At 32.9% G+C, this 27885-nt stretch overlaps 1 protein-coding gene across 1 annotated transcript in view; it reads left to right on the top strand.

Moving 5' to 3' along the window:
• Positions 1-27885, top strand: part of ADGRL3 (adhesion G protein-coupled receptor L3) — a 516039-nt gene that overhangs the window by 465013 nt on the left and 23141 nt on the right. The window contains exons 20-23 of the mRNA XM_039217419.1: positions 5505-5531; positions 8093-8261; positions 16304-16429; positions 22666-22762. Of these exons, the coding sequence (XP_039073350.1) occupies positions 5505-5531; positions 8093-8261; positions 16304-16429; positions 22666-22762 (419 nt within the window). The remainder of the gene's footprint in view (positions 1-5504; positions 5532-8092; positions 8262-16303; positions 16430-22665; positions 22763-27885) is intronic.

The raw sequence follows: 27885 nt of genomic DNA on the forward strand, positions 1-27885 counted from the left end.
TTGGTGTATGCTTTCAAATCTGTAATATTATTATAGGGACATTGATGCATGGGAATGAAAGTGTTCATGATATATTCTAAGCTATTTATTTTATTTATTTGGTTCATGTCATTCTCCTCTTACTAAATTTTGTATGAACAAAATGTAGCAATATAGCTTTTAATAGTAATACTTTAATGGCAATAAAATCCATAGTTGAAATATAATCATCTTCTCTGCCGCTGATAATTTCTACATTGATGTTATATGACTTTCATATTTTTCTAAGAATTTTTAATATCTTCAATACTTAGTGATTTGAACATATGACCATAATGAAACATTTTTCATATTTGACTCAAAAATGTTGAAGTACATTCTAAATGACTTTAATTTACCTATAGTGGTTAAGAGACGGAATTGAATGTAATTCTAGGATAGTATAGAATATTAGATATATTAAATGTAATATAAAATACATTTGAAAGAACTATGAAACAGTCATGATTTTGTCCTGTTACTAACTGATTAAGCATTTTTAACACAGTGAGGTATAAACATGAAATATTTAGATTTTCCTCTGATCACTACTCTTTGAGCTATGCTATCTTAAATATTCCTTAACCACTGGGTAGCAGATTTCTAAATGCTGTGTTAGATGTTGCTACTTGGCCAGGCTATTCTGGTTTTTAAGTGTCTGATCAACTTAAAACTTGAAAAATATATCCCATTTAAGGCATTCATCCCCCATTGTCTGCTAAGATTTATTGCTGGAGAATTAGTACAAGTAATGGTGTTACTTCCCTTCCTCTTTCCACTGTTTCATATAGTCAACATTGTAGTCCTAAAAGACCTTGTGTCTATAATTCTAGTTTGAAAGACTGGGGACCCCTGGACTGGTAGTTTGGCAAAGCAGTGTCTCAAAGCTTACTTCTGTGTGAAGTTCATAAGAGTGGTTTGTTTCTGGATCCTTTTAGAATGTAGGTAACTGAATCCTTCTTAGTCCTCAGTTGGGAACTGATTAAAGAATAGTAGGGAAAACCTTTGTACTGTACAGATGCAGAAGTATTTGTTAGCGTTTTATTTTTTCTTCGATGAAGAATGAAGCATATAGTTTATATAAGATACATATTTATGTAAGAAATTCACTGACAATACCTTTCTCATTGCTGTCGTAACCCAAACCAAATTCAAGGGGAAATGTCTTTATTCCTTTGATACAATTAGTTTCATACCAGGGAAAGTAAACTTACTGAATACTGAACATGGAAATATTGGGGTCCTAATCAGAATATCTATCTACACTTTGATAGCTATCTTTCTCACTCTTAAACATACAGTTCAATTACCAACAGCAGTTAGTAAACTATCCAATTCCAGAAGATCCCAGAATGCATTCATCTTTTTTTTTTTTAATATTTATTTTTGGGAGAGATTGTGTGAGCAGGGAAGGGGCAGAGAGAGAGGGAGACAGAGGATCTGAAGTAGGCTCCGCGCTAACAGCAGAAAGCCCTGTGCGGGGCTCTAACTTAGGAACTGTAAGATCATGAGCTGAGCCCAAGTTGGCTGCTTAACCAACTGAGTCATGCAGGCACCCCAGAATGCATTCATCCTGATGGGATGAATTGGATGAATGTTGATGGGATCTACGATTCTGCCTGAGCCATTCATTTTCCTATACCTGCTGTGACTTAACGACCAGATCTTCTGACATGAGGATTAAATTCTCAGATATAACTCCCATCACTCCATCTTCCTTCATACCAAACCTTACCCATCCCACTACTTTAAAAAAAAATTCTGTATGTAAATATAATAGAAAGGAAAGTTTTAAATTATTTAATCTATCTTCCTTATATCTTGAATTTTAGATATTTCCTTCAAAAATTATGCCCCAAAACAATATTCTCTTTTGAACTTTTGAAATTAGAGAAAAATTATCCTATTACTAACTTGATTCATTCATGTTGTTTCTATCCTTTCATTATCTGTCTATATTGATATTCTGTATTACGAATCTTTATATCACTGGATTAGTATATATATCAGTTAATATTTTGGCTAAGAAATCAGTCCTCTTGAGGATGTATTCTGAGTTGTTTCCATGAGGATAGATTTTATAGCCCTTTAGTGGGATTTAAAATTGTTATAGAATATATAAATATATGCATAAGTATTATCAATCTGTGCAGAGGCCCCTAAAAATTTGATTCTGACATTGATTCTAATGATCACATTTTTTTAAATGTTTTATTTATTTTGAGAGAGAGACAGCAAGAGTAGGGGAGGGCCAGAGACAGGGGGAGACACAGAATCTGAAACAGGCTCCAGGCTCTGAGCTAGCTGTCAGCACAGAGCCCGATGTGGGGCTCGAACCCACGAACCGGGAGGTCACGACCTGAGCTGAAGTCGGACGCTCAACCAACTGAGCACCCAAGTGCCCCATCTCATAATCACATCTTAAGATAATTTTAAGAAATTAATATTTAAAGCTTTCAATTTTAAATGTTATTGAATAAAATAATAAACTAAAATGTTTGACAAAAGAAAAATATATTTGCTAAAGAAAGGAGGGTCTCTTTTTCTTTGTTTCTTAAAAATTGTATGTATAAGACATTTTACAGAAAGTCACCACTTATAAATTATAAGAAAACCTGAAAGTTCCTGTTAACATCTGCCAAGAGCATGTTAGGCCTTTGTGTCCCTATTTTTATAAGATCTTAAAATAACTGCAGTGAAAGTCATACAACATGGAATGAAACTTTATTTCAATAGACTTTCATTGGTAAATCAGAATGAAAATTATTCAACTTTAGAGACTAGTTAAGTAGATATTTTTAAATAAAAAATGAATCAATAGCATATAATTTTTTTGCGTTAACTGGTGGCAACATTACAATCAATTTAACTTAAATTTAGTGGAGAGACATTATAAAACTAGATCTTCTAAGCCCACAGATTATCTGACAAAATGATGGAAGGCACTGATAAATTATAGGTAATCTTCAGTGTTCTTTAAATTTTGAATTATTGTATATTATTATATTCTGAAAATAAAATTAATGAATGGTTCTTTGTCCATTAGCATGAATTTTGTATTAAATATGAACTGGTAATTCTTAGAGCTGAAATGTACAAATTAAATGCTTTATCAATTATTGCACAGGGTAGGCCACAGTTAAAAAAGTACTGTGAAATATAGTGGCTTAAATTCGTTATATAAAAATGGTCTAAATCTAATACGGCAGCTCCACATCAGTAAACAGCTTCCATTTCTAAGTCTGAGACTCTAATGTCATTTTCTCCTAGCAAAGAGGGGAGGAAAAAATGGTCAAGGGAAGCCCGACTCCAATCCTTTAATTGGCAGGACCCAGAAATGTCACAATTCACTTCTGTTCACATCCCAGTGGATACTACTTAAATGCATGGCTGTGGCTAACTGTAAGCGAAGCTGGAATTACAATCTTGGTTATTGAGTGGAACAACTGGTGCCTTCCCACAATTGCCAACAAAAGCTGCTGAATTGTACCCTGTTTTGATATTTCACATTAATGGCAAAACATCTCACTCAAGCGATTACAGCGCAGTTTTGTATTTTATTTTTTGAAACATTTAGATAGCTCAGTACAATTTCCTACAGTGTGTTTGCATATATTCTTATATGCCAGCCTCTGAAACGTTCTTTACTTGACATTCCACTATACAAATAAAGGTAAACATAGTAATTCCAATCATAAACTTGGAATCACAGGTGGAATATACAGATGCAATGGGAATGTATATAATAGAATAAATCTCATATTATTATGTTCTATAAATTTTCAATATTAATATAAGCACAAGATTTTCTTCCTAGGAACAGTTTACTATTACAAATGATCAATTCTAAGAAATTCTTTGCTCTTTACCTTTCACATATCCATGGCATTATTTAAATATCACTTGGAATTCCATTTTCTGGCTTAAAACCCTCTTTGAATGTCTTAGTCCAGCAATGTCCAATAGAAATTTCTGTGAACACAGAAATCTTCTAGAACTGCACTGTTCAATATGGCAGCTACTGAAGCTTTTGAGTGCTTATAATGCGACTAGTGTAATGAAGGAATTGAATTTTAAACTTTATTTCATTTTAAAGAATTTAAATGTAAATAACCCATGTAGCCAGTAGTCACCATATTAGACAGCACAGTTAGCCATTCCCTGCTCCATTTACAAACTTATTTGCACCACATCTATTTTACTGCATAATATTGCTCCTGAAATGTCCTCAAGTGAATTTGACTACTCAACATCTATTATTTGGTGTTTTATTCTTTGGGTGAGAGACTATATTTTCAGTGTGACTTTACTCGAGTTTTAAATAGTCCAATGATAACAATAATTTTACTGTACATAATACATGTCAGGCACCATTCTGAGAACTTTATACATAATAAATAATTCCACAATCACAGGAAACCTACATATGATTATCACCATTTTATAGATGTATAAACTGACACAAACACAAGTTAATTAATTTTTGCCTGAGATCAATTAACTAGTTAAGTGGCTGATCTAGGATGTTAATTCCAGACAAACTGGATTTAAATCCCAGGCTCTTACTCCATTCTTTATTCTGTCATCATTTTGGAGAAGCGAGATTTCCCATCAGTAGTTCTCTTTATTCAAAAATGCATCACAGTTGGAGCCGAAAGCTTTATTTGTGTATGCATAATACTGGAAATGATTGCCCCTAGCAAGAAAAAAGAGAAAAGAGCAGAGTTTCTCTTCTCTTCTGTTCTGTCACAATTCACTGAACAAACTGTTTACAAAAGGATGATCTGAAATGTTCCCTAACTTAATCTTTACTAATTTGGCACTGGGATCTTATTTCATCAGAATGATACAAAATAAATTAGTTAATGTAAGTGATCATGAACGGTGCTGTATGCTTGCTTCTATTATTAGAAAAAATTATTCAGGCTTTTTTCTTAGTACACTAAGAGAAAGTGGTCAGGATCGATTATTTTCAAAGGGCTATAGTGTTCAATTTTAACTCAGGTCAGTCAATCATCTGCAAGTTAAAATTACTTAGAAACGTACTGTCCATAATTAAGTAATCTTACCTACTAATATTACAGAATAAGGATATCTTTAGGTGACAAGAAGTGTGTCATTTTAAGTATGCCCCCAAGCCTTTTCCAGATTGCTCATAAGATTTCTCATTCTCTAGAGAAATGCAATCTCTAAGAAATAAATGTCTCTCTCAAGTCACAAGTAATATGAGCACATGATGAAAAAATGGAATTTTTTAGTCTCATAAGGGCTATTGCAGTATTGTAAAATTGATTTTATTCCTTGTTATGTAAGTTCTCATGGTCATTTTAGGATTTACCTTCTGGATATAAAGGGAAGGCTATGATGCCTTATAGGGAGGTGGGGTACAGAGGTCTTTGGGGACCAGGAGAATATTTTTCATATGAAATCTTTGTCATAAAATGCTAATGTTGGTGTTCTTGTCTTTATGTCTATGCATTCTTTAGCTATGAGGATAACAGACCCTTCATCAAGTAAGAATGACCTGAATGGCTGATAAATTCCATTTATCAGTGTGGTCCCATGAACCAGCTGTCAGATCAGTCCTGAAAAATCATTAGAGCTTCTGTCATTCACATTGAGGCAGAAGAGCAAACTGTGCAGGAAAATAATCAGGCATACCACTTGTATGCAGAATAAATATGCTGCAGGTGTATTGCCAAAAACAAATTCTGCTTCACCTCTTTTAATTGGATATCACCTGAAATCAGTGCCACAGTAATAGCAACTTCATGTGGTACAGACTCGTTTCGCTTTTCGTAGCTTTCTCCTTTCATTGTGATGTGTTCCTCTGTGCTGCACATGTCGTCATTTCTGTTGTTTGTTTGGACATCGCTCATCTTAAATTATTTTGTGATTTAGCGGGGTATCTTCAAAATGACCTTCCGAGTATAAAACCACCCAATTGCATTGGATATTAACGAATTTCTCTTTTAAACATCCAAAAAGGGAAAAAAATGCTTCCTTCAAAAATTCAATGTTATGTATGCAAAATTACCTCTTTCAGTTTTGACATATGCCACTGGATTAATGATCTAATTGTTTATGAATATATCCTTTAAATTTCTGAAACAAAGCTACAAGTCTGTACAAATTGATAAGAGTAAACATAAATGTTGATATTTGGGCCCTTTTCTTCTGTACATTTTAAAATTACGTGTCCTGTCACAATAAACTTAAGATTGGCAACCTAGGAGTGACCTTACTGTAGACTTTCAGTTTGTTCTTCTGGTGAAGAGTTTTGTTTTCATTTTCTCCAATGACATTTCACTTAGTTCTTCATGCTCTTATTTTTTTTTCTTTAAAAATTGGGCTCATTGCAGTTTTATATCATTAGCTCTTGGGCCTGTCATGTGTTTCTAGTATATACTAGCTAACTTGAGTATTTTATCCTATCCTTGTATTTCTAAATTTAAATAGCAATTCTGCTTTGATTTAATGGTATTCTTTCCATTTTTCCTTTTTCCAATGTCTGTAAGAAGCTGAGAGCTTTACCTTGAAAGTTCCATATTTTTAATCTAACTATAGAATAAAACATTAATATCTAAGATGTTTTCTAATTCATATAAGCAAACATGCCACATACAATGGAAAGCCTCTGGTTAGGGATTCTTTATTCAATAACATTAATGTTTTAAATTGAACATGTTAAATTTAGTGGATATTTAAATATTGAATATAGTAACTGATGGTTGTTGAAGAAAAATAGTAAATATTCACCATTAATTTTAACAAGACTTTAATAATAGCTGACTACTTTGGGACCATATCTTTCTTAAGATGTAGTTGTCTCTGAAAACTTTACTCAACCCAGCTTCAGATTATGGTAAATACACGTGTTTTCTTCTTTAACACCTTCATGTTGCAAAGTTTCAATTCCCATAAATATTTCTTCCTTAGACAATGCGAGTGGAGGAGTGTAGTCTGCTGAAAAGAAGTATTAGTTTACTCTGTTCAAATGAGGTGTGCTGGGAAAGGAAAGGGTGGTTTGATGAGTATATAGAGAGATCTAGACTGGTTTGGTCCTTTTTTCCCATACACTTAGGAGTTGAGAAGGAAAATATTTTCACTTACTGGAATCCCGTCTATTGGAAAGATTCATTTTACATTGATAGTAAGTGCATAACACATAACCACGAATATATGGACTTTTGTCACCCGTTGATTACTATCGCGAATGGCAGCTGGAGGAAACTAAGGGAATGGAGAGTGAGAATTGTCTTCCATTCTAGCCTACTTTGTTCATACCGCTCCATCCCATTCTCAGCTTCATCTTCTCCTTCGAATATACAGATCCTTCAAAGAGATGAAGGTGCTCTGAGCTTTTAAGATTCTTTTCAACACAGCTGCCAATTACCTGATTTTCCAGAGTCTAGTCCAGCTTAACCTAGAAGACATCAATCCAAAGGCAAAGTAGATTTCAATCCAGAGTGGAACAACTTTTTCCACCCACTGTATCACATTTGTTTTACATAACTATAGAATCAGACAAATAGAGCTCCTAAAATTCATACATATATTCCATATACTGGCTCCTTCTAATATGAGCTCTGTTTTTGTCAGTAAACACTAAAATTCTTATGGAAAAAGAGGAAATTTGGAAAAATGGGGTAAAAGTGTATCCGATGAAGCACGAATGGAGAGAGTCCAATCAAACAAATGTTATCATAACAATGAGGCCAGTGGAAACTAACATAGCTTTATAGACATTTTTCCCCCTTGCCATTCACCATAATTACATCTCCATATCATTTGCATATGTGCTGCAAATACATGAATAATTTAATAGTACAAATCTGCTTTTGCTCAAATGAATTTTTGTGTCCATAACATTTTCATTCATGTATATCTCCTCAAGTTTGAGAACTTGTAGTCCCCATTAAAATCTTAAAGTACTTATACCACCTGTCTTACATTTTCTGTCAATAAAACTTACCGTAACATTTTTTTCAGTGTCAGTATTGTTGATATGATATGATCGTGTTAATTAACAACCAATCATTTGATAACCCTTAATTTTCTTTTCTCCCTACAGGTCATGGGTTATAGGTGCAATAGCTCTTCTCTGCCTGTTAGGATTGACCTGGGCCTTCGGACTCATGTATATTAATGAAAGCACAGTCATCATGGCGTATCTCTTCACCATTTTCAATTCTCTACAGGGAATGTTTATATTCATTTTCCATTGTGTCCTACAAAAGAAGGTAAGCAAAAATTCTCTGTTCAAGAATAAATGGCATATATATCTCATGATAACAAAGGAACCATAACGTAAATAAATCATTCTTGATGTTTTGGCCTCTAAGAAATGAATATATTACTTTTATTAATTTTTTTTACAATAGTAAAGACAAAAGACACAAAATAAAAGCATAATAGTTGGTGAATGTATTTAACTGAAAAAAAATCAAAATATTTTCTGATTTGGACAGTGAATAGAAATATATTCTTTTAGGCTTGACCTTATAGTCTTTAATATTTTCATTGTCAAACACATGGAATTTGTGTATTAGAAATAGGTTTTCTAAGATGTTATGGAGCTGTGGGATGTATATATATATATATATATATATGCATATATATATGTGTATATATATATATAGTCTAAGAAATATATGTTTTTCTATTTTTCTTTAAAAACCAGTTTGCATACACTGGAAAATATAAATAACATTTTATGATAACATTTATGTTTCTTAAATGGATAATGAAGTACTATGTAATTGTTTCTGTACTTCTTTTCTTTAAAAGCATCCTTTATAAAATCTATGAGTTAGATGATTAGAAGGCAATATTTAATTTTTTATGCTGGTCTATTTTTGTGATTTTTCACATTTATAATGACTTAAAATATTCATTTTCAAAGTTAATTTTGGCCCCTAAATACTTTCATTGCATTTTTTAGAAATCTCAAGATTGATTTTCTAATCTTATACTTTTTAACTCTATTAAAAATATGGTCATTATAGTTCCAATCACATAGACCCTTGAGCCAAGACTGTCTGGGTCTAAATCCTAGTTTTTCTACTTAAAAGCTTATGTGTCTTTGGGCAAGTTAATTAACCTTCTCATGCCCCAGTTTCTTCATGTGTAACATGGAGGTAATAAAAATAATTATGAAATATTGAGAGGTGGCTCTGAAAATGAAATGTCAAAATGTGAAAATATTTTTTAAGGAAGAAATAACACCACCTAAAATTTTTTCTTTGGAAAATAACAACAGAAAAAATAAAAAGTAAAGATATCTATGTCTCTGAATTTTGGTTTGAGAGACTGATGGGACCGTAAATAAAACTTGAGAAGTGTGTCCGCTTGTCACCATGAGTCAGTTGTCTTCTGTTTCAGTTGTATGTGGTGGTAGGTATCAAACATGCGTTGACATGATCATAAATAATGCTAGAATAGTAATGATTACTCAGGCCTATAAATGTAGCTTGCAGAAAAGTAAACAGGTTATCAGAGAATAGATGGATTCTAATCTAATGGATTAGAGTTAATTGAGGTTATATTAGAATGGATTAATCCTCCCATATATTTAGTATACAACCCCTAAAATTGCAGTTGTTTAATCCACTAAATATTAATTTTTATACTTATGGCCCAATTGATGGTGCCTCCTCATGGAGGAACATAGGCTACTGAGGTCTCAACCAACCTTAATATATGATTTCCACAGTCATCTTGAATATTGACACCAAGCAGGCAGTCTGAGTAAGAGGTGTTCTTGTGTAAAAGGTCTGAAAGAGGCTTACATCACTAGCACTCACCTTCCATCAGATAAGATCCTATCAGTGGTACCACATAAACTGCAAGAAAGACTGGAAAACATAGTCTAGCTTTTTTAACTCAGGAAGGTGAAGAATTAGGTAATGTAAACAGCTCGCAGTTTAGCACACTTGAGTGTAAAGAGTAGGACATGTAAATGATGAGTAGGAATAGAGATGGAAAAAAGGAAGTGTCCAAGGAAAAGATGATGATATACTAAATTAAAGGTAGGAGAACATGTCTAGAAATAGACAGCAGCTAGCACTGTAAAACATTTCAGAGAAGTCAGAGACACTAAACACTTGGGAAAAATTTCTATATTTTGATAGAAGAACGTCATAACTGATTGTCACAAGAAATATATGTAAAAAGATGGGAGCAAAATCAGGAGGTTAAGAAAAAGGTAGCATTTGTCTGTGTAAGTAAGGGAATATTGAGCCTTAAGTCATCGTAAGCAGTTATAACATCTTCAAATGTACACATTATTTTTATATTATGTATTAGCTAGGAATTTGGGGTGATAAAATTAAAAATTTTATGTTATATAGAAATTTCCTTTAGAGCAGAAATTTTTTTATACTGTGTATATTAATTTTTATATTAGTATTTTTTATCAGTCAGTATCTCCTAGGGTTTTCCCAATAATTATTTTTATTTCTCTCATCTTATAAGTATACATACTGGTATAAGTAGGAATTGATATCCAGGAAGAGATAATGAACCTCAGAATCCAAAGTATAGAATTTTTAGTGTATTTAACAGATTTAACATAAGTGAAATTTGAAAAAATATATGTGATCAAACTCAAGTTTGTGATTCATTAGAACAGAGTTTAGGAAACAACAGCTCATGGGTCAAATCTACCCAGGTGCCTTTTAATGTTTACAGCCAGTTAGCCAAGAATGGTTTTTATATTTCTAAGTGGTTACATTTGAAATTTACAATAAGTACATAAACAGCATCTTTTGTTGCCTCTTGATAAACAAAGCCTGGATATTGACTATCTGGCCTTCATGAAAAAAAAAATTACCAACTCCTGAATTAGAAGGTTTCTATTATGATTTATTTTAACAAGTAATAAGCGTATTATTTCATTCATTTTATGTTTTGAATTTTCCAATTTTGATGACATTTTTATTGAGTATCAAGAACATGACCCAACATCAGAGAATATAGAAAACATGGAATTATCTACCTTCCTCCCTACAAAAACAAGAAACAAAACAAAACAAAAAATAGGTAATCTTGATTGCGATTGCAAAAATGTCTTAGGAGATTTTTCTTCTATTCCTTTATTTAAATTAACATATTAATGAGATATAAATATTATATAAGTTTAAGGCATACAGTATGTTAATTTGATGCACATATATTATGAAATGACTGCCACTATAGTATTATCTAATACTTCCATCAACTCACAGGATTACCATTTCTATATTGTGGTGAACATTTAGGATCTTTCAAGTATATAATATAAGTTTGTTAACTATAATTAATTATCATCCTGTACATTAGATCCCCAGAACTTACTCATCTGATAGCTGGAAGTTTGTACTCTGTAACCAGCATCTTCCCATTTCCTCCAGCCCAAACCTTGGGTAACCATCGTTCTACTCTGTTTCTATGAGTTAAGCTTTTTTGGTTCCACATATAAGTGATAGCATACAGTATTTGTCTTTCCTTGTCTGACTTATTTCACTTAACATAATGCCCTCAAGATCTATCCATGTTGTCACAAATGGCAGGATTTTCTTCTTTAGTGACTGAACAATATTCCATTGCATGTATGTACCACATATTCTTTATCTATTTACCCATTGATGGACACTTAGGTTGTAGCTATTGTGAATAATGCTACAATGAACATGGGAGTGTAGATGTCTCTTTGAGATCCTGATTCTATTTCCTGTGGATATATACCCAGAAGTGAGATTGCTGGATCATATTGTAGTTGTTTTTAATTTTATGAGGAAACTGTATATCGCTTCTGTTAATGGCTGTACCAATTTACATTCCCACCAACAGTGCACAGGGACTCTCTTCTGTCCACACCCTCACCAATACTTAACTATCTCTTGTCTTCTTTTCTTTTTCTTTTTTCTTCTCGATGAGAGCCATTATAACTGGTTGGAGGTGATATCTTATTCTGGTTTTGATTTGCGTTTCCTTGATCAGTGCTATAGAGCATCTTTTCATATTGGTCATTTGTATGTCTTCTTAAGAAAAATGTCTATTCATTTACTCTCTTCATTTTTTTAATATTTTTTTATTTATTGAGAGAAAGAGAGAGAGAGCAGGGGAGGGACAGAGAAAGAAGGAGAGTGAGAGAACCTCAAGCATGCACCGCACTGTCAGTGAGGTGACCAATGTTGAGCTCAATCCCTCCGTTAGAAGATGACCTGAGCCAAAATCAAGAGTCTAGGCTTAACTGTCTAAGCCATCCAAGTGCTCCTCTTCTGTTCATTTTTAATTGGATTGTTTGGTGTTTTGCCATTGCATGTCACAAGTTCTTAAATCTTATAATTTAGATATGAACCCCTTACAGAAATAGGATTTGCAAATATTTTCTTCATTTCTGTAGAGTGCCCTTTTGTGTTGTTGATCATTTCTTTTGCTATTTAGAAGCTTTTTAGTTTGATGTAGCCTCATTTATTTTTGCTTCTGTTGCTTATGCTTTTGATATCATGTCCAAGAAATCATTGCCAACACCAATGTCTAGGAACTTTTCTTTTATATATTCTTTTAGCAGTTTTATGGTTTAAGTCCTTAATTTACTTTAAGTGTTGTGAGTGGTTTAAGTTGGGCCCAATTTCATTCATCTGCATGTTTAGTTTTCCTTAAACTATATATTGGAGGGTTTGTCCTTTTTTCCACCAGTATTCTTGGCTTCATTGTAAAATATTAGTAGACAGTATATGCAAGCATTTATTTTAGGGCTCTCTAATTCTGTTCTCTTGGCTTATATCAACACCATACCGTATTGGTTACTGTAGCTTTGTAATATAGTTTGATGGCAAGGAGTGTGATGCCTCCAGTGGTATTCTTTCTTAGAATTACTGTGTGTGTGTGTGTGTGTGTGTGCGCGCGCGCGCGCGCGCGCGCGCAGACGCGCGCATTTGTTTCTATACAAATTTTAGGATGGTTGTATCTATGAAAATTCAAATTGGAATTTTGAGAGATTGCGTTGAGTCTATAGAGGTTTTTGGGTAGTATGGACATTTCAGCAATCTTAATTCTCTTAAGAAGTTTCTTTTAAGCCATTGATTGAATTCAGTAATATGACCATGCTGATGTAGTTGTCATGTTTTGATTAGAGAAATATGAAGTATTCCATTGTTGAGATATTTTGTCTTATAGGGTTATTTGTTGATTGATTCAACTCATTAACAAAATCAAACTTTGAGTTATCAGTCCTATTCTGACTGTGGATTGCATGGTATTACTGGTACCAGTAATACTGGTGACATTAAAGTTGTCACTTTTTCTTTTGTTATACACTCAATTATGTGATAAATCTCAGAGGGTATCATATTACATTATTTCTGATCTGAGAGTATAAAAAAATATACCATTGGTAACATAGTTTCTTTTCCATTTTCTTTATTCTAGAATAATATTAAAATAATAGATATCATATTGATTGGGATAAGAGGAGTATCATGTGAATTAGTGGATTAGAATATGGAAATGATTGAACAATCAAATATTTTTTATCTTAATCTAAAGGAAAATATGTCATAGACACATCCCATGTTATTTTGTTGTTTTTCTTTTTAAAACATATGCTTAGTGTTTCAAATCTAATAACAGAAGAATAAAGTCAAATCAGTAAAGATTCAGTAAGTAGTATACCTGAATATGGAACTTGGCATCACCAGATATCTTGATTTGCTGGTTATTTATATAATCAGTTCAGAATATATAATCTTTGTTGAAAAATGTAAATAGTCTGTGATGAATTCTGATGGCTTATACAATATTGCTCCCTTTGTCCGAGGAAGGGGAATGGTTCTGTATCTCTCTTTCTTTCTCTATTTCTCTCTCCTAAAATATTTGTGTAAATTTAAATCACTTCATTAAAATACACTTTCTTTTCTAAAAAAGAAAAATAGGCTTGTTGAGTATATTAGGAAAAATAAAATGGGATGTAGGTTATGATCAAAATTTAGGTTCTTGGGGATACTTTATGAATTCTGGACTAATATTAAACTATAATTGATAGTGCTTACCTTTGGGTGGAGATTATTTTAACTTTCTCAAATTCTAATTAAAGCATCTGTCCTTATTTTTTCTAGATACAGAGAAAGGGATAATTTAATATATTACTTTAATAAAAATGTTAACATTAATATTAGAAATTTGGCCTTTTAGAAAGAACTTTCTGATCGTAGAGCACCTATGAGAAGTGGATTTTTTCACATGAAGCATATATTGCTTAATCTTTTCAGTCTTTCAGTTTCTTTTCATTGCTTAACCTTTTTGGTGTTCTTATCTTCAGTGTAGGTAATAATTATTCCCCAGAGTCATTCTGAGGGAGGGACCTAGCACAATTCCTAGTAAATAGCAATTAAAAATCATAAGATTATTGGGGCACCTAGGTGGCTTGTCGGTTGAGCATCCAACTCTTGATTTCAGGTCATGTCATGATACTAGGGTCATGGGATCAAGCCCCATGTGGGATTCGGCACTGAGTGTGGAACCTTCTTAAGATTCTCTCTCTCTCTCTCTCTCTCTCTCTCTCTCTGTCTCTAATAAAATTTTATTTATTATTAAATATTTAAATAAAATATTTAAAAAATATTAGCAGCTTTTTCATTCCATACTCCCCAGGTCACTTGAATCTTGGATATACAGACAAGTGGGCAGACATTTCTTTTGAAAACTAACAAAACATGAATTGACTCTTATTTTAAACACTGAACAAAACTAATCATTTCTAATTATTCATAAATGTAGCATAGAAGAAATTGATTGGAAAACATATCAATATAATTTCGAGGATATTAAAGAATGTAATGTTGACATCCCAGGTCAGAGAGTGTCCTCAAAACTGCTCACACTGTTTGCAACACCTAGAATGCCCTTGTCTCTCTAGTCTGGCCTTTCTTTCAACCTGTGGTTCAGCCTGACAGATTCCAACTTATCTTTTGAAGGTTCTCTCAGAAGTTGTCTTCTCTGAGAAGCCTTCCTTGGGGCTCTGACCTACTGCCTGCAGACACTTCTCCTCTACGCTTTGATTCACTTGTCTCCATATTGTTGTTTCTGTCACAGATAAGCATTTAATAATGGTGGATTCTTTGAACAAATCCAAATCTATTCTATCTCTGATAATGCTATATCTTTCATAGAATGAGCTTTCCAATATTAAGATGTAATATTTCAGTTTTGAATGCTAATATTAATGTATGATTCACACTCTTTTACCTTTGCTTCTAAATAATAATGTCCCTCAGAAAAGCATATATTTATAACTTTGCTTTAAATAATGTTACACTGGAATCTGACATTGTCATAAATTATGGAAAGGATGAAGTCATGTGAGTTCAACAGATAAAGAGCTAAGAATAACTACATACACAGCATTATTTCATAATGAATATAAATGTGCCAGAATGTGCTTTTAGTTGATGAACACATTGTTGGGGAGTATTTTTTTGTCGTAGATAGTGGAAAGATGATTTAGGGCAGTTACTGTTTTATTTTTGTATGTCTTGTTTGATTAAATAGCAGTAATAAAAATTTTAAACATGATAAAAGTTTTTCCAGAAATTGTTGATAGGCTTTCCTGCTTGAAAACATTAACAAAAAAATGTTTACTTCCTTTTTTTACCTATGATTTTATACCACAAGGGAGATTAAGAATTTAATAAATCTGTGATTATTGAGTAGAACTATTATGAAAGAATAAACTTAAAATATTTTGACTTTATATTCTAAAGTTATAAATTTGACCTCTTTTAAGAGAAATAAGCTTCAAAGAAACAAAGGAATTCATAGCCCAACACATTCCTTTCTCCTGTGTTTAGACATTCCTTTACTCTTCTCTCTCCTTCTCTCTCTCCGTCTTCCTCACTTTCTCCATCCCCTCTTCTCTCTGCAACTTTCTCATTCAGTTTCTGTTTAAAGATCAGTTGCACCAATAGGCTACTTCAAATCAAATTTATGAAGCTCAAAATAGAGTTGTAAAAAGTCTTAAGCTTTTATTCTTCGAACTAACAGGTAGTATCATCATAGCAGGATTGAGCATGTGTGTGTGCGTGTGTAAATGTTTTAAAAGGCTCCAGTTGTGCAAAATTTCAAGGTTGATGACTTGCATATCATTTTGTGTTGTAAAATATATGCTGAACAGAGTTTCTTGTATCTGAAGGGCAAGGAAATAATTATATTAATTATCTAAAAATAAAACATACATTTTATACCACAGTTCCCAGCTGAAATGAATTACTTGCTAACAGAACTTTAATGTTTAATTGTCTAGGTCCGAAAAGAGTATGGGAAATGCCTGCGGACACATTGTTGTAGTGGCAAAAGTACAGAGAGTTCAATTGGCTCAGGGAAAACATCTGGTTCTCGAACTCCTGGACGCTACTCCACAGGCTCACAGGTAAATAGTATTTGTTAATTAAAACGAACCATCTCTTACCTATATTCTGTTATCTGTTGCTGTCCTTGATCAAAACTATTTTCTATCCCAAGTGCTTAACACATCAAATTTGTTGTTGCTGTTGCTGTTGTTGTCTTAGTGTCTCAAATAAGCACATTTATTACAAAACATTAAGAAGCCGTGTTGCAACAAAATTATGAAACATAGGGTCTCAGTTTGCATAAGAATTAATGATTTCAGATTGTTCCTAGTTGAATGAATATAGATGGTGAGGAAAGGAATTTGGCACTTTCCCCAAAATTCCAAGAAAATGATATTTTATATATATGATTCTTAAGTGAATTACCTTTTTTTAACCAGGATAGTAATTCTCAATCACATACTGAAAATACATACTTATTAACTGCTATGTTTAGTAAAAACAGCCCTAATTCATATTATATTATATGGTGGTAAGTTGAAGACAGTTGAGGGCAGTGAAGGATACAACAACTGCATCATTGGCTTAACTGCTCTACCCATTTCTCCCGGCCCTCAGGCACTCCACGCGGCAGCTGCTTTGACTGTCCCCTGGGAAGCAGTCAACTTTTAAGTAACCTGTCCGCCATTTTTCCCATGCCACAGTGTGAGTCCAAAGATTATTAGATAGACTTTCAGCAATTCCAGGATGCTAAAATGAGTCAATCAAATAAAAGACAGGATTGGGGTGCTTTCCTGGCTCAGTCAATAAAGCATGCAACTCTTGATCACAGGATCATGAGTTCAAGTCAAACCTAACCGACTATTAATACTTAAATTAATAACCATAAATCACAATGAGCGTGAAACTTATCCCTACATATAATACACAATTATTAATTGTTTGAATTTTATTGTTTACTTCTCTACCTGACTGAGGTTACAAAGTTGCAAATTAGGGGGGAACAGATGTACCAATTTAGGTGGGCTGAAATTTCTGAGTGTAGGATTACTAAATAAATCAGCCAATTAGAAATCTGAAGTCTCTGGGCACTTGGGTGGCTCAGTCGGTTAAGTATCTGACTCTATTTCGGCTCAGGTCATGACCTCATGGTTTGTGAGATCAAGCCCCGCATTGGGTTCCATCCTTGCTGTCAGTGCTGAGCCTGCTTGGGATTCTCTTGTTTCTTCTCTCTCTCTGCCCCTCCCCCACTCACGTCCTCTCTGTCTCTATCAAAATAAATAAATAAACATTTAAAAATTTGAAGTCTACATAATTTTGGGCATACACCTGGATGATGCTTCTAGCATGAGGCTCTTATATTCCACACCCTTTACTTTCACACCTATAATCCTTCCTCTCTTTTTGTAATAATCTTTTCCACAACCTTGAAATTGAAATTGCTTAGATCCTGTATGCTGTCTACCTTGATTAGTTCCTACATGCTTTTCATATAACTGAGCTCATTAGCTACCATCTTGTAGTCATTTGACAAATGTCACTAATGAACCAATACTATTTGGAAGTTTCAGTATTATGTTACAACAGAGTTGTGTAATGTTTAGCAATATATCTAAGGTAAAAGATAGAGCAATGCAGGTTAATAGAATAATTGTAAATTTGCTGTGTGGTAGCTGTTGGTTTGAATTCTAGCTTTAGCATGTATCATCCAAAACACAAAACAAGTTACTTGATATCATTGATCCTCAGTTTTTTCATCTGTAAAGTGGTGCTAGTAATACTTGTTTCTTATATTAGGAAGATTGAGATAATGTATTCAAAATATTTAAAATAAATTATAAGTACTCAACTAATTGGTGCAGCTGTCACTTATTAGTTCATTATTACAGACTATAATGTCAGATATATATTTTAAAGCTGTATCATATTTTTTCTTCAGTTTTATGTTTCTGATATCACAATTCTAGTCCTCCAAAAAAAAAAAAAACCCTTACATTGCTACCTTGTGCTTACTATAATACTAATTCTGATTAACTGACAATCCAATCCTACATAAAGTAATAGTTACTTAAATCCAGTCTGTTCAAGTAAAAATAATAAATGTATTTCATATGAACTATGACACTCTAGAGTCTAAAATACTCATTGATACTTAGGTAGAATCTTGGGACTATGGATGCCTTATCCACATCAGAGAACTTATAAAATAGCAAACTATATATATATATATATATATATATATATTTGAGGGGGGTAAGAAATATTGAATGACCTCTATTTAATGGCAGACAGCCTTTAAATGGAGGTACAGTGGTTAAAAGACAAATAACTTCCCCTGTGATCTAGAGCTTTCATTCTAATTGTGGAAGATAGAAAACTTATTAACAAATAAACTGACAGAAGATAACGAGATTATAAAAGTTGGTAGAGAGCCAAATATAGTGATTTGATACAGAAATTCCAGGGGGCTATTTGGATTAAGTGCTGGAGAAAGACTATTTTGGAAGATGATGTTGACACCAAGATTCTGAATGATCGGAAGGAAATTCAGGGAAAAGAATTCCAGATGAGAGAACATCTAATGCAAACCCTAAAAGACAGGGAAGACTAGCAAACTCAGGAATGGAAAGAATATCATTGACTAAATTAGGTGAAAGTGAATAGGAAATGAAGTCAAAAGAGAAGGCTAGAGATTAATCAGTAATGTTTTGTAAGAGCATGCAAATTTAGGTTTTATTTCATTTACTTGTGAAAGCCAATGAGATGATTTAGAAAAGGAAGTGGCAGGAGACCATCCACATATAATAAAGATCATGTGGCTTCCATGTAGATGATGCAGGGGAACTATTGGCAAGACTAAAAAGTGAAAACCCTTTCCACCTGTTGCTCCCCTATACCTACCTGGTGCTAATAAACACTTCTAAAAGCTTGGTAATACCCATAATCACACAAACAGATATTCACAGCTGTATGTATAGGATTGGTTTGTGTTTATATGTGTTTATAAAAACTGTGGACGAAAGTATTGTCCTTATTTGACTTTTCTTTAATCTGTCATTTGTTTTCTATTTGCTTCATTGACTTTGTGTTGTATTTACATTTATCATATGATATTTGAAACATAAGCCATATATGTAACATCTATTAATTATGAAGCATAGTAATAAAATGAGTATCTGTGAAGTGAACATCCAGTTGAGCAATTGAACATTTTCCATATATTTTGCCTTCTTGAAACCTCTCTGTAATTAATTCCTGTGCCTCCAACCAGAATATGTCATTTCCTTGACTTATTCTAATAGTTTCTCCACCTCCAAAAAAAGGTGTTTAGTATTACTTTTTAAAATCTTTTTTTAAGGTGATATATCATTATATGTAGTCTGTGATTTGCTCTTTTCACCACACATCATCCTGGATCATTCCATGAACATTTAAGTGTTGGCTCTGTGCTATATAATGTATACTTTTCTTCCACCTGCAATATTTCACCTTTTCTCCTTTTCTTCCTAGATCAGGAGCCAGTTGAGTAGATTCAATGTTGATTTTGTCATTTATTAGGCCTGTGACATTGGACATGCTAATTAACTTCTGAACCTCAATTTTCTAATGACTAAGAGTACTTGCCACAAGGCGCTCTTGTGTGATTTCATTGAGTGAATAAATGAAAAATACATGGTATATAACCTAGAATTCTAGGTTCTAATTCCATAGAATTAATTAAAATATTTAAAGATTTTACATATAAATATGTATTTTACATATAAATACATATTTTACATACACACACATATAATATTTATCCTGTACCACATGATATTTCAGGGTGTGATACATCAATAAACAAAAAAGACCAAATATCTGTTTTTTGAGAGCACCAGATCTTATGCAGACATTAGACATAAAATATTGGACATTATATCTAAATATAAGAAATAAATACATTATAATTATAGGTCACGTTGTATGAAATGATAATGACTATTGGGGGGAAAATAGCAGGGTTAGGTGGGTGGAATACAGTTCTAAAAAGGATGATCAAGTTATGTCTCTTCAAGGAGAAAATATTTGAGGAAAAATTTAAAGAGATGAAGGAGTTATCCATACGTGTATCTGGAGGAAAAACACTTCAGGCTGAGGAGGCAGTTGTACTAAGCCTGAGGCAGAAGCATGCTTAGCTTGTTAAGGAAGGCAAGAAACCAGTGTGGCCAGCCCAGGTTGGGGAGACTAACAGAAGCCGAGGTAATGGGAGAAGCTCATACAAATGTCACCTAACAACAATCATCATTTCATCAAATCTGTTAAGATGTCACTTCTTCAGTGCAATGCTCACAGACTTCCTAGCCAAGGATATATCCCTTCATGTGCACTTAAACATTTTGTTTAATTGTGGAGTATATCAAACATTAACAAAAGTACACAAAATATAAGTTTATGCACAGTGATTTGTTACCTCTCTCTGGGTTATATATTAGAATGTTGGGAGTGCTTTGGAAACCCTTTGGACCTTTCACCATCATTTACCTCCAACATAACCACCATCTTAATTTTTCACATATTTTGTTTTTCATGCGTGAGATACTTATTCACAGGACATCATCCAGCACATATTATCTTCTATTTTCTTCCTTTCCTCAGACATCTATGTTGCTACAGGACGCTAGGTTGCTTTTCTGTTTTTCTTGTTGTATATTGTACTATACATCTGTTCTACCACTGACAGTCATCTGAGTTTGTCATTTTCAGCTATAATAATTAATAGTTCTATGGAGATTTGTGGGCACATTGCATACTTTGGCATTTATTTTTGTGGTAACTTGTTGTGTCTTTCATTTACTAATCTAGTAGCTCCACAAAGATAAAGATATTTTTTTGTTTGCCTTTCCCCTTTATATTTTGTGGGGTAGGATTTGGTATGCAGTAATTAATTAATTTTAATTAATTAAATAACCAATAGAAACAAATGTGAGAGAATTGTTCCCAGTATTTCAGTTTGAAGTTTTAAAGTATTATTCAATAGAAAGTGTTCAAGTGCTCAGGATATATGATCCTGCACCAGTTTTCTCTTTTTTTTCTTTCTTTCTTTCTCTCTTTTCTTTTCTTTTTTTTTTCTTTTCTTTCCTCTTGTCTTTCTTTCTTTCTTTTGAAGTAGTCTCCACACCTAAAGTGGGGCTTGAACTTATGACCTTGAGATCAAGAGTCACATGCTCTACTCACTAAGCCAGTCAAACAACCCTCTTGTTCTTTTATTTTTTTTTTTGGAAGTGTGTGTATGTGTGTGTGGTGTCTATGTGTGTTTGTGTGTGCTTGCTGACCTATAAAGCAATATACACAATATAGACATATCCCAAGATGTATTATCCCAATTGTCTAATCTTTTAAGGTTAGGTACTCCTCTTATCCAAGGAGTTCAAATATATTTGGAACATAACCCATTTTGAGCTTGGCTTTGCCACTACCATTACTAGGAGAATAGTCCTTATAACTATTTCATTCTTGGAAAAACTGAAAATATTTTGTTTCCTCCTCACAAGACTGTTAATACTTTTTTGAACCCTAACTCCTAATTAACTAGAAAAAAATCCCCTTCTTAATAATGGAAAAATATTATACTGCTTCAGTTACCTAGCACTTAGAAAACTGAATTTGAGAATAAAAATAATGATGTAAGAATTTTCAGTTCTCTATAAATTACCTACTGGGAAGAAATGAATAGGGTAAACTGACTTCCTTTATCTACTTTGATAGAAAGAAAAGTCAAAATCATATGTAACCTGTAAAATTACACTATTACAAAATTCATGAAAAATGTTGAGTTTAGTAGCCTTTTAATAAGCCTCTGTTCTTTCTTACCAAACTCTTTCTTGCAAGTTTCTGAATTCTTGAACTAAATCTTTTGTTAATAAAACTGACAATTTAATACATATTTAAATATACCATTCCCATAAAAGTTGCAATGAAAATAATTTGTTTCACTTTGGAAAGTAAAATTATTAAAATTCTAACTGTCTAGAGTACACTTCCATATATCTTCAACATGTTTAAATTGGTATACTCCATTACACTTATTGCTTTTTCATAGTTACAATTATTTTTGGTATAAGCATTTAGGAATACACATAATGAGAACCAATTATTATCATTAATTTAGTTTCTGATGTTCTTATGCTACTGTACTGCAAGCATGTACAAGTTATGTATTAGCCAGATGCCAGAAATAAAGGTCTCATATAACTGTGACAGAAAGAGAAAAGAATGATTTGTGTGAAAATTCACTGCCTGGTGAGTTCATTTCCTTTTTTGCCTTTACCCCATCCAGAGCCGAATTCGTAGAATGTGGAATGATACAGTCCGAAAGCAGTCAGAGTCTTCCTTCATTACTGGAGATATAAACAGTTCAGCGTCACTCAACAGAGGTAATTAGAAATGATTTTTCCTATTTATTACTTTTGTGATTACTTTAAGAAGTTCTTAAATGTATTGCTTTTTAAATTCATTTTATTTTTATTTTTATTTATTTTTTTGCAACTTCTGGACCTTGTTCTATGTGATAGGAATATTGCAATAAAACCTGGCTGAGTGTAGCAGGGTGTTCCATTATTCATAAGCCTTTTTTTTTTTTTCAATCCTGAGTTTTCAGGAAATCTCTTCTGAAAGGAAGTTAGAAAATGAGAACTTTCCTTTTCTAGTCATCTGCCACTTTAATAAACTGGTGAGCTGTCAGGCCTCATTGGAAGCAGTGAAAATGGGCAATTATGTGGCTATATAGTCTGCTAAGCATCATAGAGTTCCAGATTGTCTCAGGCATAGAGCAATTTCATAGTCTTTGTGGAAGTAAAAATACACTGTCTAATACATACTTGAGACAACCTGTATATGTGGGGTAAAAATTGCCTCTAATCTTAGTATCTACAAACTCATCCAGCATATTTAAAGATCTAGGAGAAAAAATATATATATATGTTATGATTTGTGTGTGTGTGTGTGTGTGTGTGTGTATGTGTGTGTGCGCACGCTCCTGGTTATCATGTGCCTAGGGCTTCATTTAGACTTGTAAAATGAGGTTTCCTTAATCTACTATTTTGTTTGTGGTTGATTTTTTAAATTCTTCTTTGTCTCTCTGTCTCCCTCTCTTTCCCTCCTTCCCTCCCTCATATTCGGTGTATGTGTGTGTTGTGGGAGGCATGATTAGAATTAAATGGACTCCAGTCTAAATGAGTAGATACTACGTTTGTGTAGAGCTAGAGGACACTACAGACGTTGCTGGGGAATACTCATGGTATAGTTTTATCTGGAAAGGTGGCATTGTATGAGTCTATTCCAGTCTCAGTGTCCTAACAAAGATATTTTTGATACATGTATTGAGTGTATATTAAGGATACGTATATTGAGTACAACATTGGTTTTTTCCTTATCCCCAAACTAGGATTATTAGTTGTTTTAAACCTGTTTCTGTTAGCTTTTTGTTACATTAAATGCTACTTAGAAACAAATAATTAACAATCATGGCTTATGATTCAGAAAAATTTAGATCTTGGTGCTCTTAATTACTTTTACTCAATTAATTTGCATCTTATTTACATAAAAGAAGCTAGGACAAATAGTGTCCACGTTGAACTTGATACAGGGACCCATGTTATATGTCATTTTAATATGTTATTTGGGACAATGATATCACAACCATAACCTAATATTGATACTAAATTTTCTATATCACTTCTGCCTGAGTAGGAAGATGAGTGCAATTATTCCTCCAAATATGAAGAAAGTACATTAAAACAATTACTTTCTGTATTTTGTTCCCTTATTAGTCCATATTTTTTTGGTAGATTTCTATTTACATAATACCATCTAAATATTCTTCTCTTTTTCAACTTTAGTTTTAATGGTTAGTTTGTGAAAATTTATTTAAATGTGAATAGTCTAACTTATGACATACTCTCTAAATCATAAAATACAAATTACTTACAAATGCCTTCAAAGTTTAGGAACTAATTTGCTTTCATAGTGACAGATTTTGTTTATTGTCTAATCCCACAGATGGAAAATTTACAGTATGTTCCTAGAAAGAAAGATACCCTTATGAATAGGAATTATTTTTAGAAGTTTTTGCATCTAATAGATCAATTGTTGTTTAAACAAAAGATGAGGTCATATATTTTAATGATGTACTGTTCATTTGTCCATTGTGAAGATGGTTAAGGTATGCAAAATATTATGTTTTCTAGCATTATGATCTAAAATTATGTAAGGACTGTAAGGTATGTGACTTTACTAAAAACTGAATGGACATGTTTTCGTGACCTTGATTTTAAGGTCAATTCACATAAAACATTCTGTACCCTTTTTAGTTCCTTCTCAAGAATTTCATCAACTTGGAATATGTAATATGTGGATGACTGGGTCAATTTGAAGTATATTTAAAGGAAATAATAATATTTTGTATTGACTGATCATATATTTAAATCTAGTTTTAGAATCTTTAGTTTACAAGTATTTCTTTAAGGTATCCTTGAAGAATAGTATAAAATTTCTTGTAACACTCAATAAGTTACCCTAATGTTGGCATCAGAGAGGTTTTACATTGAATTTATGATTTGAGGTGTGTCCAGCCAGTGATCTTTTCCTTCAGGATATATTTTCTTCCTTTTACTCAGTGACTTTAATGGTATTAGACATCAGAGTGATCTTCTAGGTTTCCCATATTAATTCCCCAGTCCCCCAAGTCAGAAATTCCAGTTTATTCTCATCTCATTATTTTTTATCTTAGATGCCTGGAGTACTTTAAAATTTAATTTCTTCATATTATATCTCTGAAGATCGTCTTTAACACCCTTCTTTAATCTCGTCTTATTTCCCAGGGTCCTATCTGCCCTGCATTCAGGCGTGTGTATCATATGTAGGTAGGTGGAATCCAAGATTCACCTTTCCAGATAAAATACTTCAGTCACCTCAGCAACATAATTATTCACCTTTATTTAATCAAAGATTATATTCTTTATTATTAAAAGAAAAATTCTAGGCACTGCATCTTTGCATCTTCATATGTTCTAACTTCCCATTCATTCTTAGTTTCTTACCAGCTGCCAAATTTTTGTTAATTTAAACCCCATTTTTCTTTCTATCCAAGTTAGTTTTATTAAATTTCTTATTTTTGTCTTTAGAACAGTTCTGGCCCTTGAAAACTACAAGAAGTTGTCTAAAACTTAGTCCTATGCTTACTTTAGGTTTTCTTTCCTACTCATACCACTGCTCAATTCATCAAAAGAATAATTATTTTACAATTCTGTATGTCTTACCATGTATTCTTCCAAAGAGGAATTCATCATTATCATCTTTGGGATCCATTAAGAATAAAACATCGACCATACAGTACAGAACTCTTTTCTCAATGGTTTTTATGTTTTCAAACCATCTTTAATATTCTGTTCTTGAATCAACTTGCTGTATCCTATGTATCAGATTACCTGCCTAGATTTCCCAATGTGATCAACTTGATTACTGTTGTGATTTTATTCCTTAGAATCATGCAAAACCTTGGAAGATTTATTGATGATTTTCAGTTCATGTAATCATTCTTATATATTCTCTTTGGGATTTTGTTATTTGGTCACCTCATCTCTTTAAAACCTTCCATTACATTTGTCCTTTGAATATGCATATTCATGAAAAGGTTTTGCAAAGGTTCCCTATTCATTTTAAGATATATTTTCCCCTTCTGATTTGTTTGCTACAATACTACTCACTCATATAAATTAGGAATTCCTTGAGGCCAGTACCTGAGGCCAACTATCAAGTTAACTTTCTCCATGCCACTGCAGACACAGTTCTAAGGAGGTTTTCAAGAGCATTAATGTGATAGTTGATTATAAAAAGTTTTAAAGAAGGTTAACTCTGATCCAAATTCAAGTTTTTAAAAATGCCACAAGAGGGTTTATTTATTTGTTCATATCTTGAAGTCAGGCCTCAATTCTCCAGTTTCCCCAGGTGTATTAGAAATCTCCCCCAACTTTCCAGTAGCTCCAACTTCCCTGTAGTGGTAGAAACAGTTTGTAGCTAGAGTAATCTTTTCTACTCATATCTCCTACCCAGAATCTTTGCTGGCCAAACATTGCCCTGAACAAGTTAGATTAACAACAAGTGCCTCTGAAACTGACAAATTGCTCTGATAGTTCAGTTAATGGTTAAATATTTCCTCTCTTTTTATAGATCTATATAGAAATTGGGATATTTTCTGAAATTAGATTTTATTAGGCTTTATCTCATTGTGAATAATATAATTGCATTTCCCATTTTCTTTTTATTTAATTAGTTGAATTGGCCTCAGAAATTTCAGCTTAAAATCCAGGTTTGCTAGGTAGCTGCTACTAATATGATGTTGTATGAATTATGACAAGTGCCCCATTCTCCCCACCTTAGCTGTGGAGTTATTAGAAAAATGTAACCCCTCTTGGTGGCAGTGTTAGCAAAAAGACATTTCTTCTTTTGAAATAATAGCTTGACTAGCAATAGTGGGGTTTTATTTTCCCCTGCCTCCCACCCTCCATCTCATCAACCTCCCACAGAAGCTAATGCAATTTAGATTTTTATAAATGGAGATCTGACTGGTAAAGCTAGATTTATTTAAGCCAAATCTATGTGTTGTATGACTGCAAACTCTTTTGTAGATGTCCAGCACTTCTTTATTAATGTTAATGGATTATCTGTTCAAAGTTCAGATTCAAAATAACCTACGCATGCATTCTCAGTAAATTTATGTAATCAGTACAATTACGACAGCCTATGACAATCTTTTCATAAATTTTAGTGGTAAATCTTGGTTCTCAGTGGTACAACTACCTACTAAAAGGTTTCACCTGTTAGGGACATCGTTGATACAAAGAAGAAAGGCATCTTCAAATACACATTTGCAAATTGTTGACTTACTCATTGTAGTTTTGCATACTAGTTTTGAGAATGAAGTTTCAATCTAGAGACTTTTTGTAAATGGCTATTTTCTCAATGTCTGTGCAATAGGGATATAAACAGCACCCTCTTCACAGGGACCTTGAAAGTACTAAGTGAGTTTACATATGTTAATTCCTTACTACAGTGCCTGGAACATAAATACTAATTATTATTTCATTTAGAAGTTCACTTATATCATCTAATAAATGAAAACTGACTCTTGTCAGTTCTCTGAGATAATTCTATATTAAAATTCATCATTCACCACTAAAGGTTTTCTATCCTTTTTTTACTAGGTGATGGGAATAAAATGGTTACCTGAATCCCAAGTAAAAGAAATAGTAATTTATCTAAAATGAGGCTACCCTTGAGGCTAACAAAAAGAGATAAACTAATAAAACTGAATTGTCTTTTCTAAATTGGAAATTAAATGCACATTACATCTGCCTAGTTATGCTTTCCACTTTTGATTTGTAACTGTATTTTAGCATTGAATAAATAAAGGTAAAATATTTCTTCTCCTTACCTTAGATAATGATATAAGCAAACACTGCCTTCTCTTTCCTCCAAGCCCTATCCTGCCCTTCAGAAG

Source organism: Hyaena hyaena, unplaced genomic scaffold (genome assembly GCF_003009895.1).
Source record: "Hyaena hyaena isolate Hyena2069 unplaced genomic scaffold, ASM300989v1 scaffold_687, whole genome shotgun sequence".
In the NCBI taxonomy this organism is placed as follows: domain Eukaryota; kingdom Metazoa; phylum Chordata; class Mammalia; order Carnivora; family Hyaenidae; genus Hyaena; species Hyaena hyaena.